Source organism: Heliangelus exortis, chromosome 2 (genome assembly GCF_036169615.1).
Source record: "Heliangelus exortis chromosome 2, bHelExo1.hap1, whole genome shotgun sequence".
Taxonomy (NCBI): Eukaryota; Metazoa; Chordata; class Aves; order Apodiformes; family Trochilidae; genus Heliangelus; species Heliangelus exortis.
Window position 1 is genome coordinate 9589697 of NC_092423.1, and position 13808 is coordinate 9603504.

At 40.5% G+C, this 13808-nt stretch overlaps 1 protein-coding gene across 3 annotated transcripts in view; it reads right to left on the reverse strand.

Annotated features, from left to right (window-relative positions):
* The window catches only part of LMBR1 (limb development membrane protein 1), a 67292-nt gene extending 57403 nt beyond the window's left edge, over positions 1-9889 (reverse strand). The window contains exon 1 of one of the 3 annotated variants that reach the window (XM_071734740.1): positions 9529-9886. In XM_071734740.1, coding sequence (XP_071590841.1) covers positions 9529-9591 — 63 coding nt within the window. In that variant the 5' untranslated portion in view covers positions 9592-9886. Of the gene's footprint in view, positions 1-9528 lie in introns of all 3 variants that reach the window. The other 2 variants (XM_071734741.1, XM_071734744.1) reach the window with 2 other exon arrangements.
* Between the last annotated feature and the right edge of the window lie 3919 nt (positions 9890-13808).

Consider the following 13808-nt stretch of genomic DNA (forward strand, 5'->3'; position numbering starts at 1 on the left):
ACAGCTAGGAAGATCACCAGGATGGTCAGGAGGCTGGAACTCTTTCCTGGTGCAGACAGGCTGAAGGACCTCAGCCTTCAAGTACCTATGAGGAGGTCATTAAGGCAGGTCCAGGCTCTTGACAGTCATGCATTGTGGAAGAATGTGAGGAGAAAGTCTTTCCATGAGGAAAATCAAGCTAGAACCAGTTGCCCAGCAAGGCTGTACAAACTTCATCCCTGGAGGTTTTCAAGCCCTGAGTAACCTTGTCTGATCTCACAGTTGACTTTGCTCTGAGGAGGAAGGAGGCTGGGGTCCAGTCAGCCTTTTCAATTATTCTGAATAAATTGGCACCATTAGAATCTTTGTCATCTCATACTTTGTGCCCTTCTTCAGGTCATTTATGAATGTGTTTAAAAGCATTAGTGTAAGCACAGAGCCCTGCAGGACTGCTCCATGGATGAACTCTCACAATGAAAAAGCTGGACATCTTGCAGAACTTTTTACCAGTAAGGAACCACCTCAGAACCCCTTTGCAGAAAGGAGTCACAGACCTCAGCAACGTGCTTTGATTTAACACCCAAGCATAAAACAAAGGTTCAAGATTTCCACATGGAAACACCAAAGCCAACAAGTGGCCATTGGCTCCCACTTCACTGCACACAAGCTTTTAGAATAGGGAGAGTAAACCCCGAGGAGCAAAACAGACAAGAAGTGATCAGCATTGCACTACACTATGTATGAAGTGAAACATCAAGCAGCTCAAAAAAAAAAAAACCTAAGGGGAGGAAGGAAACAGCTTTAGAAGAAGTATCTCCACTTCTTGCTGTTACTTTAGAGAACATGTCCTTTTCACAAAACAGAAAAAACAGCACAGGGAAAAAAAGAAGGTAGAGTTCATCCTGGGTAACACCACCGTGTAGAGTACATCTAAAAACATGTTTAAGAGTTGAAAACAGAGCTGTTAGTGTTTTGCTTGGCTGGGATTACTACTAACTACAGCAAAGTACTTGTGCTGTACTTCTAGATTTTAATTTCTATAATAGAAAACAACTAAACATAGCATTAAATACACATAAAAATGCCACAGGGCAACTGAACAGCTTTCCCCTACTGTACCACTTGGCAACTACTTTGGTTGCCGGATGACAGGAACAAACAGTGAGAAAACACAGGTGAAGACAAGCAGTTCTCCTTGGTCTATTTCTAATATCATTGACATCTAAAAAGTAAACAAAGTGTTCCACCTGTTTTGGATGTGTCAACAGCAAGTTACCTAAAACAAACCATAACAAACTAAAGAAAACTAAAATTTTCAGCTATGCTCTCAGTTTGACCTTGGTATTCATAATATCATTTGCTTTTGACAACTCTTTTTTCAAAATCAGTTATTAACTATTTATTCTTTAAAACTCTGTGTTCTAGCTTAGATTCAGTTCACTGTAATCCAACCTGCCTTATAGACTTAGCATGACGCATTAAATTTAAGCTTCTGAGAAAATTTAAATACATCTTATGACTACAGATTAAGTTTACTCATTAACACAGCCCTCCACACCTATGAGTTCACCCCATATGTATGGTCTTCTCTCAGGACTCCTCCCTAGCTTAAGACATGAGCAAGAGGCTGACCCACTTTTTTTGTTGGTTCCTAAGTCATTTGGAAATAATAAGTGGTTCAGAGCCTACATTTGCTCACCTAGAAAAAAAAAAAACAGGATCTAAGAAAGTACAAAATATCCAAAAATATATTTCACATGCTAGAAATACTGCTCAGCTAAAGATAACAACCAGCCTCTATAGGCCTTCAGAAGGTAGCTTCCATATATCATTCACATTAACTTCAGCAGCAGAGTCCCACCTCAACTTAAGTAAAGAATTCAAATCAATATATGTATTTGTTAGCTTTTACATTCCCTTTTATATATTTAATGGGAATATATTTATGTTGCTAGGTAAAGGGAAAAAAAGCGTTATGACATCTCCATCACTCCTAGTAATAGGCCCAAGATACCTTTATCCATGGTAGTATATTCTGTACCAAGTGATACAGTTGAAAACCCTCAAAAAAATTACTACAAGTCAATTTTCTTTGACCTATATGGGCTATAGGAATGCTATTAAAATCAGACTAAAGAGTATTTTTTCATCAGCAGTGCAAGCTTTAAAAACACCCTCTAGAATAAACACCAACAGCACCAACCTACACCACACTAGCATTCTGCCTGATTTAAGGTATTATTCAACTTACTACAGACAGGCTATAATCTTTTATATTAAAACTTGACAGAGTTGTTCCATTTCTGGAAAAAAATAAACTGAAAAGTCTCATTAATATAGCCTTATTGAACAATTTATTTGTGCTAAGACATCTTATTTGGCTAGTAATAATATCCAGCTCAAGATGCTTAATTATCATAGAAGACAGAGCTTATTAATTTACTTCTCCTAACTCATAAAAATCCTCTTCCTTGTCTTCTCTCACATACATATTGCTCAATTTATAAGTGACACACCTTCGTTTTTCACCCTCACTCCCACAAGACAAATATATTTAAACTGATATATTTGGATGTTTTCATAATTCTCACCAATTACCCAGACTCTAGTGGACACAGTTTATCACAGTCTTAAATTCAGCAAATATTTAAACATGTTGCTACTGTAAAATTTAACAAAAACTCATGAACATCAATTCTTCCCATCAGCTAAATGTGTTAAAAATAGGAAGTACATTTAGGTTATAGAAAAAATGGGGTACTCAAGAGATATATAAACTTTTAAAATCAACGGTAAAAGTGTGAAGCACTATGTTATGATTAAAATTGCAGAGCCTAACCCTAGAAATCACACCACTACAAGCCAAGAAGATGGAGGGGATGTTGAGAGGGAGGGAACAAAATCATGCACGTATACTGCTTCTATCCCCTGTGTATTACACCCAGTCATACACAAACATATGCCATCTATACACATACTACTTGCTGTGGAGAGCATATGATGTGGTAACAGAAAAACAAAGTTCTGGAGTAAGATTTTCCAGTTAATAAAAATTTTCAAAGCCATATTATTACCAAATGCTTAAGAGAGTATGCTCATACATTTAACAGTACAAAGCACGGGATCCTTTCTTGGAACCATGCTGAAGGTAGTTAGAAACAACTTTTAATATATTCAGTTAATCAAGAAACTTGAAACCTCTGCATGGGAAACAGCTCAGCAACACTACAATACATATTCAACACAAGATGAAAGTCACATGAGTTTTGTCACCACCTTCATCAGAGCAAACTGGGCTCCAAAGAGCAACAGATCAAAGCTGCTTAAAGTAAGAAGCAATTTCACTTGTCAGGTGAATGAATCAGGGGGTTGAAGCAGAAACTTATTCCAGGTCACCTCTACCTAGCTGCATGCTTACCATGCAGAGCAATGCAACAACCAAGGCTGGTTTTATTATATGCATAAAAACAAACTAAAGTAATGGCTTTCAAAGTCTCTGCTGTTCCTGTGTTATAAGCTATGTAAATTCTTACAAATTAATGTTACCAAGAAGTCAGCGTCCCTAGTCATTTGCCAGTGCATGTTTACAGGAAAGCTTCAGTGGTTTTCAAGGTTAAGGAGAGGGCATGGAAGGAACAGAAAGCATCACAGAAATTAAGACTCTCAACAAGAGTTATCACTGCCCTCTTAATCAGGATAAACACCAAATCAAACAGGGAAGCATGAAAGACAGGAAAGGAGGAAGCACTGCAGTTTTTAAAATAAAAATCACTTCAAATAAAAGCAGCCAGCTTACATTGCATTAAATGCAATAAAATATTATAAAATACAATAAAACTTTAAAATTAGCTTTTCTCTAACCTTTCTTAACCAAAATTTTCATACATGTCACCAGAACTGAACTCTCATGTTCTTAAAATGAACTCACTGGCAACGTGCTTCAGATTCTCTACCAGCTCTGACATTAGCACCATCTCCTCTGCTCTCCACCCACCCTCAACCCTCCTCAACATCACTGAAAACAATTTTTTCAGAGGACCTTGGGCCTTGAATTCAACCCCACTCAGCATCCCAACATCACAGCAAAGCCCAAGACATTCATTATAATCTTACCATCTCACAGCCTGCCATTTTAACCAGTCCCTTATCCAAACGGAACCCCAGAGGGACTTGCTTGTCTGTGGCCTTGTGACCAATAGCTGGGTTTGTTTTCTGTCAGTTCTTCCACTTTTCAATAGATTTTTCTCAAATCTAATATACACCTTAATCTAAATGTTCTTAAACAAACGTCTGTGTGTCTGTACCTTCTGTGAAGTGTGTCACTCTTTTGGTCAACTGCTATTTAAAAAACAAAAAAAACAAACACCACACCAGCATTCAAGAAGAAATATTTTGAGCTGTAGTAGCAACTTTTTTACACTTCAGTCTTTCATACTTATTTTCCGTAGGCAGAAAATGCTGAACTCTCCAAATCCTGTTTGGGAATAAGCACCTTTATCAACTTGTCTACACCAAGGATTTCAAGACACCGATTGATTCCAGATGGATCCATGAGTGTTGATCCTCAGGACTAGCAACCAGAAAATGACTCATCACTTCTTCAAGTTCAGCACAGCACCCATGTTTACAAGTACAAGTTTATTTAAGATAACAGAATGATGCCAACATTTTATATATGTAATTACATTAAAACATTTACCAATCTCTCAGTCTTATATCTCATGCCACTACCACAAGTACTCATTTATTCAGCTAAAATTATTTTCCAGAACATTTTAAAAAGAAATAGCAAAAAACCTAAGCAAAGTTATTTTTGAGTGTATGGATAAGAACACTGAAAAAGATCAGTTTTATTTAATAAAAGATAAACTTCCATAAACATTCAAACATTTCAGTATTTGTAATAATTTTGTTCTTAAAATTCACCCATGCTTCTAATCAGCATTTTCTTTCTGGCCCACTGTCAGAGCATTAGCACTTCTGGCATTACAAAAGGGTCTGTGAAGATCACAGTTTTGTCTGAGGCATAAATTCAAGGAAGCAGAATAGGTCAAGAACAAAAGCACACTATCAACAGGAGTACAGAGCTCAAATCTGCTTTCCCATCTTACAGCCCTAAAGGGGACAAATGCCAGCAGTACTCACACTGCACTAGGTCATACAGAAGAATCCTGAACACCTCTAGTCCAAAATAGGGCGAGATGACAAAAGGTACAAAAAGAAACCAAAGAAGAAAACAAAGCCAGTGGTATTAGAGTGAAGTTGGCAGCTACATAAAAAGGCCTTTCTAAACTGCTAGTACATTGAGAGATACACAAATACACGGTAAATTAACCACCACATCTCCTGTAACAAAGAAAAAAACCAAACCAAAACAAAAACTATTTAAAAGTAGTATAGTTAAAAAAAAAAAAAAGCCTTCTTGTAAAGAGAATTATAAACTTAAGTTTCTCCAAGTGTCTATCATCTAAAGCTTACAGCCCTGAAAACATTTAGTCCTTCAAATGGAAGCATCTGTCATTAACCATAAAACTATATATTAGACCAGATTCAACATATGCCTGGACTTGCATGAAGCAATTAAAATTACAGCAGTATTTTTGTATTTAAACTTATTCTACCAGGACTGATTTCTTTCATCACAGATTTAATGTTCTTTTCAAATACAGTTTGTTCTTAAGCTTTCCAACTCATAATGCTGTGGCCAAACTGTTTTATTCTGACGTTTTCACAACCCTACAAATATAAGCACAGTGTATTTGCTTTGCCAAGGAAGCCTCATAAACAAGCATATGCACATACTCTACACACACAAAGTTCTACATTTTGTAAATGGAAAAAAAAAAAAAAACACCAAAAAGTAGATCTAAGTTTTAAAAATACAAACAACTATTGGAGATATTGCAGTACAGAAGACTCAATCTGAAAAAAAATCAAGGGGAAAACAAAGAACACCACTGCACTTACTGATTTGCATTTGAAATAAACAGTTCACAACAATATTAGTGGAAAATGGAACACTTTATAATTATGTTGCATAAACAGACATAATAACAGGGCACAAGGAAAAAGCAGTTCTCTAAAAGCCTAAATATCATCCAGGGGCATGCACCATCTCAGAAAACTATAAATGAATCAAAGAATCAAGAAAGGCAAACTACTTAAATGTACAAAAGTAACCAATAGTATCAGAGCAGCACAGAAGATTGCCTGGCCTTTACTGCTCTTTCATACCAATGCTGATAAAGTACTGAACACAGACTGTCTTTATATTTTGTAACCAACTAAAGCTGCTTTTCAGAAAGATCCCCTTTTAGTTAGAACTGGGCATGACTCTGCCTTTATTGATGTCAAGGCTCTCATTGACTTAAAGCAAATTCATGCCTGTGCCATGTGTCTTATACTGGGTCATCAATTCTCAGTCTCCATTTTTACTGAATCAGAACTTTAAAATTAGTAAGAGTTTGAACTAGTCTGGGTGTCTTCAATAGCTGTTCCAAACAACACCAAGTATTGCACCTTCACATTTGAAGAGCCAGGCCAAAACCAGATGAGGCAGTTGACCTCCTATTAGCAAGAAATTCTCATGAAGCAACAAAAGACAAAGCAGATCATTTTCTTCCAAAGAGGCACCTTCTTGAAAAAAACCCCCATACTCCAAAGGAGGTCAAGAATAAAAGGGCCAGAGTTAAATTAAGCATTAAATCACAGAGACAGCCACCTCAAAATGAGATGAAGGTCTTATTTAACAAAAAATAATTTTTTTACAACCATTGCTCAATCTATAAACATGTGTAGGAAACATCCCTCTTTCAAGGTGGAATTAGCAGCAGTTGGCACCCGCAGAAGAGACAGGCACCAGCAGCAGAAGGATAATGAGCCTTTGATTTTTGTTACATAACATAACTTCATGGAAAACTTTGTAGCTTATCAGTTCAGACACCAGATGAAACAGAAATGAAGCAGTACTCTGAAGTTAAGCTTAGGGTGCCCTTAGGAAATGCATTAGAAAGCACAGTCTAGAAACTCCCTATTTAGTCAAAAAAAGAAAACTTGTAAAAGAAAAGTTAAAAGTTGTGTTTTGTTTTCTCAACTACATCAATTTACTTTGATTTCTCTAATGAATGAATCATTTTAGCTTGCAGTAAAGACTGAGCCACCCAACAAGGTCTCCAAAGGCAAAGCTACCATAATTTTGACATACTTCTTGTAGGCAGATAAAGGTTTCCCCCACTGTAATATTACACAGCAAACATCAAATCCTTCTATTAACTGCTCCACTGCCCCCAACCCACCTGCAGCTGGAATGAAAGTCTTGGGCATGTGACAGAAAATGACATATTGTCCCTCCTCCAGCTGAGGGGTTGATGATTATACCCACTACCCACACAACTGTTTATTTGCATATTTTAAGACATTATGTTCACCATGTAACTTCATGATCAGCAAGGGCAGGAATTATTACAAGGGGATGCTAACATAATGCTAAATGTAAGCAATACACCCTGTGTACTTCATTATGCTTAAACCAACCACAAGTGAATCATCCTTGCAATAGGCTTCTGAAGCTATGTGTGAGCCACAAGAAAGTTGTATATTCAGCTCTGGATGTCAGCAGCTTATGCATTCATAAAACCATGTGGTCTCCCAACATAAAAAGATCACAGCTTTACCAATGTATGATCTGAAAGGCAAAATTGTTACTATCCCCACTGGTTAAACAGTAACACAGATGGCTTGTCATCAATATTAAAGATCAAAGTAAAAGTTTAAGAGCAAGAAGTTATTCACTGAATATTCTGTTTGCACTGTCCAAATAAAGCAACATTGTACCTCTCAACTGCAAGTTCTTGATGCCTTTTGTGATTTCTTACAGGACTACACCAACTGGAAGAGCTACCAACTACTCCAGTTTTTTAAAATTTTGATAGACCTTCACTATTTTTAATAGTACCTGGAGAGGCTCCACTCAGCCATTCCTTCAGACTCACCATCTGTGTATGCTAGGTACAAAAGCACAATATATAGTATATGATGTACCAGAACAAGACTCTTGTAGCTATAAGTAGGAGATAATTAGCACACAAAGAAATAAAAATGGAAAAATAGATATTAGGGAAAGGATTGACAAATGGCAGCATCCAGAAGAGATGCATGATTTGAGTATACACCTGTGTTTTCATAGCACAAAAAGATTAAGATAATGCTTAAAGACTTTTTTATAAAAGAGTGGTTTTCTCTTTATGTCCCTCTACTACTCACAGCTCTCACAACACACTACATCTGCTCACAGAAAAGAGAAGGTCCAGGAAATCTCCTAAACTGTTACCTTCATACAAACTTGTTTTGAAGCCTTCAGAAAAAAATACCCCAGAAATATAATACTTCACCACAAGAAATATCTTAACATACAGATTCTTAAAGTACAGAATAGAAATTAGCACACTAGGGATCCAGGCAAGTCTCTTTTATCAAATAATGTAGCCATAGGCCTACAATAATTAATTACCAGTTATATTTAATATTGTCTCCCAATACACCTGGAAAATACTTAAAGATAAGTAATGAAAACATATTATTATTATTATTCAATAAATTTATTCTTTTTTAAAGAGCAGTAACTGCAAAGAGAAGGCAATTTCCCAGTTGACTTAGGATGACACAAGCAGAGAGGACAACACTGCATGTCTCCTACATGCAGTATATACTTCCTTGCTTGAACTGAAGCTGAACAGCCCCATCAAAACATTTCTATGACCTTTAAGTAGTCCTGAAAACAATTATGTCAGAGGCTGTCAGAGAGGAAACCGCAACAGCTCTCTCCAGCTGGAGGTGAGGTGTAGCGTTGCACTTGACTACCCAAGGCTGAGGAAAAGGGCACAGAACAAGCACTGAGCTGCATTGCTCCAGATGGAGAGCGCGGGGTGTGCAGCGGCACTGAGCACGACACCAGGGATTAGGGAAAACGTGAAGGTTACACACATCTGTTGCAAACAGCGCAGCAAAAACCAGGAGGATTTTACTACCACGAGCCACAAGACGAAACCCCACGCGTGACTTCCAGCGACACGGCAGCACCTGAGGGCAGAGGTGCTGAACACACAACACGGAGCACAGGAGGACACTGAGAAGCACAGCTCTGTCCTGCAGCTCTGCGCGATATTTCCCTTTTTCGCTTGGAGGCACAGGAAGACCCACAGCGGACTAAACCGGGATCCTCACCCGCCGGCCCTCACATCCCCAGGGCGAGGCTCACACACAGCTTCGCCCAGACGGGACGGGACCCCCGAACCCCCAGGACACGGGGCCTGGGGCAAAGCAACACGGGAGCGAACCAGAGGGACAACCCCACGACTGCCCGGCCACAGGTGCTGGGGGGCGGTGGGCAGAACAAGGAGCGGGGCGGGGGTGTCCGGCGGGAGCGCGGCCTCCGGAGCATCGCAGTGACAGGTCAGGGGGAAGGCGGGATGGGGGGGGTCGCGCCGCCGGGCAGCTGCGAGGGCAGGCGGCCTTTGGGGGGCCCGGCGGTACGAGAGCCACGCTGCTTACCGTGTACTCCCGCACTTGGCTGTGGAAGTTCTGCTCGCGGATCGACACCTCGTCCGCTTCCATCCTTCATAGTCCCGCGGCCCCCGCGCGCAATGGCGGCCGCCGCCGCCGCGCCTGCTCCTGCCCCCCCGGCGGCAGGCGGGCTACCATGGCCAGCGGCAGCGCCGGCAGCTCCCCCGGGCCCCGGCGGTGGCTGAGGGGCTCCTACGGCAGCGCTGGCGGCTGACTCCGCCGCTCTGACACCGTCCGGCGGGGCGCGGAGGAGAAGGAGGAGGAGGAGAGGAGGAGGAGGAGGAAGGGCGGGCAGCGCCCCCTCAACTCCTCCTGCTGCGTCACCACGCAGCGTCCCCGCGCGCACTACGGCCCCGCCCCCAAGGGCAGGGGAGGGGCGGGGCTAACGGTCAGGGGGCGTGGCCAATGTGCCCCAAGGCGCTGCTAAGGGGGCGGGGCTGGGGTGGTGGAGAGGGGAGGGGGCGCGGCTGAGAAGAAGGCGGGAGATGGGCTGAGAGGGGGCGGGGTCTCATAGGGGGCGTGGTCAGATGGGGCGGAGTCTGTTGCATGGGGGCGGGGTCAGAAGGGGCGGAGTCGGAGGGTGGTGCGGGGTGCGGGGTGCGGGGTTTGGGGTGCGGGGGCTGCCGTGGATTGAGGGTCCCCGGAGTGTTCCCGGACTGAGCCCTTTGGGGGCAGGGGACAGGCGGAGCCTGGGGGTGTTAGGGGCAGAGGGGGCAGGAAGAGGTGGCACCTGCCCTAGAGGGAGGGTACAGGTGGCTCCTGAGGCCCTGGCGGGGTGAGGGAGCAGACAGTGGCTTCAGGTAGGGGGAGTCTGTCCGGGAGCCTCTTCCCAGTGAGAGGAATCAGCAGAGACCCCTGACCTGGGGGCCACCTGGAAGGTTCATCCTGTCCTACATCTCTCAGTAGGTGGATGTGATCAGGGGGTTGGGTTTGAGGGGAGACCTCCGCCCCTCTCCACAACCACCTGGGAGGTGATTGGAGTGAGGGGGCAGCCGGGTCCCTTCTCCCAAGAAACAAGCACCAGGAGAAGAGGAAATGGGCTCAGATTGTGTGAGGCAGAGGGATAGATCTGGTATTAAGAAAAACGTCTTTACTGAAAGTGTTGTCAGGCACAGGGAAGTGTGGAGTCAGCATTGCTGGAGGTACAAGGTGTGTGGATGTGGTGCACAGGGACGTGGATCAGTGGTGGACTTGGCAGTGTGCTAGGGAATCGATAGGAATTCCTAGGGAATTGATAGGAATTCCTAGGGAATTCATAGGACTTCCTGATCTTAAAGGTCTTTTCCAACTGAAACAATTCTATGGTTCTATGAACTCAGGCAATGTGAGGGAGTCTGGGAGTGTTCCAGTCTAGTTGATCCTCCTTGAACTCAATCTTCTCTGTAAATTCATGAGAATTTAGTTTGAAAGATAGAACTTAAAACCTGTGTTCCACTTGTCTGGAGCAGCTTTCTGTCTTTGAGTGATTTCTGCTGATGAAATTCTGGGTTGGTTTTTGTCCAAGGGCTGCATACAAAGATGTGATCTCTAATTGTGCCCTCTACGTACACAAGAAATTCTCTTTGTTTCTGAGTTTGCAAGTAGACAATTGTCTAAATATACACACAAAACTACTAATCTAGGACACGGTGTAAATAATAGATGGTGATTTAGCAAATCAAACACACTTCTATCCATTATTCCAAGGAAGTTTCAAAAATAAGACTCATCACTTTATGCCTGTTTACATCTATTGATACATTATACATGACATCCATGCCAGTTGTAACTCAGATTATATTCACTTCCCAGACTCTGGCTGATTTTCTTGGTTAAAAGCAAGTATTTGTTAAAATTTAGAGTTAGAAATAATCTTTGACTGTCCAATGTATGCCTTGTAGTTCTAAATGGATGCAGAACTTCCTTCAGTTTTAGTGTGACCACCATTTCACCCTCATTCTTTTGATTTTTATGAAGATACAGAGGAGGCATTTGCAGGCAGAATCATACCATGGGTGTAAGAGGTCAGAAATATCCCCACCCTTTCTCCTCCTGAAGTTCACTGCTTCAGAAGGAAGATTTTCTAGTTATTTATTGGGGCTGTAGGAAGAGGAGAGGACCATTTTTAAATGATTTCTGCAGACTTGCAAGAGTAGGGAGCACAAAATCTTTGAGATGTTTCTTGGGAAAAAGCTGTCTGACTTTACAGCTACTCCCTGCACAGCACTAGATTGTACCTGACAGACAATTTTACTACTCATTTGGCTTTTTTTCTTCAAGTGTTCCCACTTATCTTCAGCCACCTTTTCTTCTCCAGATGCTGAAAAGGCTTGAAAGGATCTGTATCTGACAAGATGAACTTTATGTGAGGCTTTGGCTTGTGAGTGGTTAGTGTTGTTCCCCTCTTCTGACTTGGTCCAGAGAGAACAGTACAGCTGAAGATGAGGTTTATCTCTAGAAGTAATATTTTTTATTACAAACACAGCTGGAAAAAATAGACAACTGTTTGATATGCCAGAACCAATCCCCAGAGAAATCTAATTCTTTCAGAGCCGTCATAGAAATTATGTCTCAAAAAAAAAAAAAAAAACAAAAAAACAAAAAACAAAACAAAACTGTACTTAAAAAGTGTCATGCTTAATGTTTGTCCTGAACAGATAGGTTCCTACCTTTCATCATCCTGTTTAAAGACCTAGGCAGTAAATTGGTGTTATAACCAGGGTGTGAGGATCAAAAAGTGTTGTTGGCAGAACAAACCAGAGCTAAGAACTGAGGAAGCCAGAAAGTCCCTTCAAAGTGGAAAAATGGGAACAGAGATTAGGCCAGCAATCAGTATATTAAAATAAACATACTAATACCAAGACAAGGGAGTAGCATGGCTGGAGTTGAAGCCACAGTCAAAGAGCAAAGTTGAAGGATGACCCACAGGACACAGATGGAAAAGTGAATCAGCTTGGGGAAGAAGAAACAGTGAAAAACAAAAACCAAGAGAGGGAACTAAGCTATCATAATTATGTACACTCATATTGTTTATTGGGCAGTCATTTCAATGTCTTATATTTGGTAACCTAAACATAGCAAGAATTGTATTATAACTTGAGAAAGCCAGATCAATCAGTCTTGGATCTGAACTCAAGTTGAGGTACTGCTGACTGGCTTTTGCTTCTATTCATACCTTCTCTTTTCTGTTTGCTTTTTTTTTAATAAAAAAGCATGATTTGGTTTTGTTCCAAATACTTCCAGTCTTTATCTCCATTGCTAAATATGTCTATATATATAAATATAAATATAAATATAAATATAAATATAAATATAAATATAAATATAAATATAAATATAAATATAAATATAAATATAAATATAAATATAAATATAAATATATATATATCTGCCCTGCTAAATGCTATATCATGACATAACATATAAAATATTTTTTGAAAGAGCCAAGGCAAAGAAATTTAAAAATGAGAATGTTGAAAAATGGATATAAATTAGTTCACTATAGATCCACGTAGGCATGTGCTCAATTTTATATATATATTTATCAATATATTGACAAATCTATGCTCCCAAAAACAGAACAATGCATCAAAGTAATAGAGTTTTGAACAAGCATTTGAAATGAACATTTGAGTAAAATATCTCCACTATTCTTAACATAGAGCTTTGCCTGTTTATAAATAATTTAGTGAGATTGCTTTCAATAACCAAGGACCTGGGTTCAATGATAAATAAAATCCCTTCCAGTCCTTCAGTTTGTTTCACTGCTAAGAACCTGGAGTCAGAAGACCCATGTAGAGTATGTAGAGGCATTAACTACAGAAGCATAACTCGTGCCACAAATCTAGAACAGCTTCAGTTCCATATCCAGGCAGCATGAAGTGACTAAAATCTTGGTTTGCTTCCTTCACCTCCACTGTGTTTTTCATTTCCCACTGTGAGGATTCAAAACACTCCTCAAACTAAAGAAAACCAACAAAACAACAAGCACACCACACTGCAGGTCAACCTTGGTTAGAAATGTAAGGAAATTCTCAAGGAGATGTGGGTGCACATAAAAGTCAAAATTCACCTGCTCTATCAATCTGAACCAGCCCAGGGATACCTGCTCCAAGCTGCTTATCCATGGCTGATTTGGGCAATTCCTCAAGTAGTTATTTATTGTTAGGACTCCTGTGCTCCTGCCAAGGTCAATATTGTTACAGTCCAAGAATCAAAACCCAAACCGACAAAAAAAATAAATTAAAAAAAATTTAAAACCCCCCAAACAAGGAAAAAACCAAACAAAA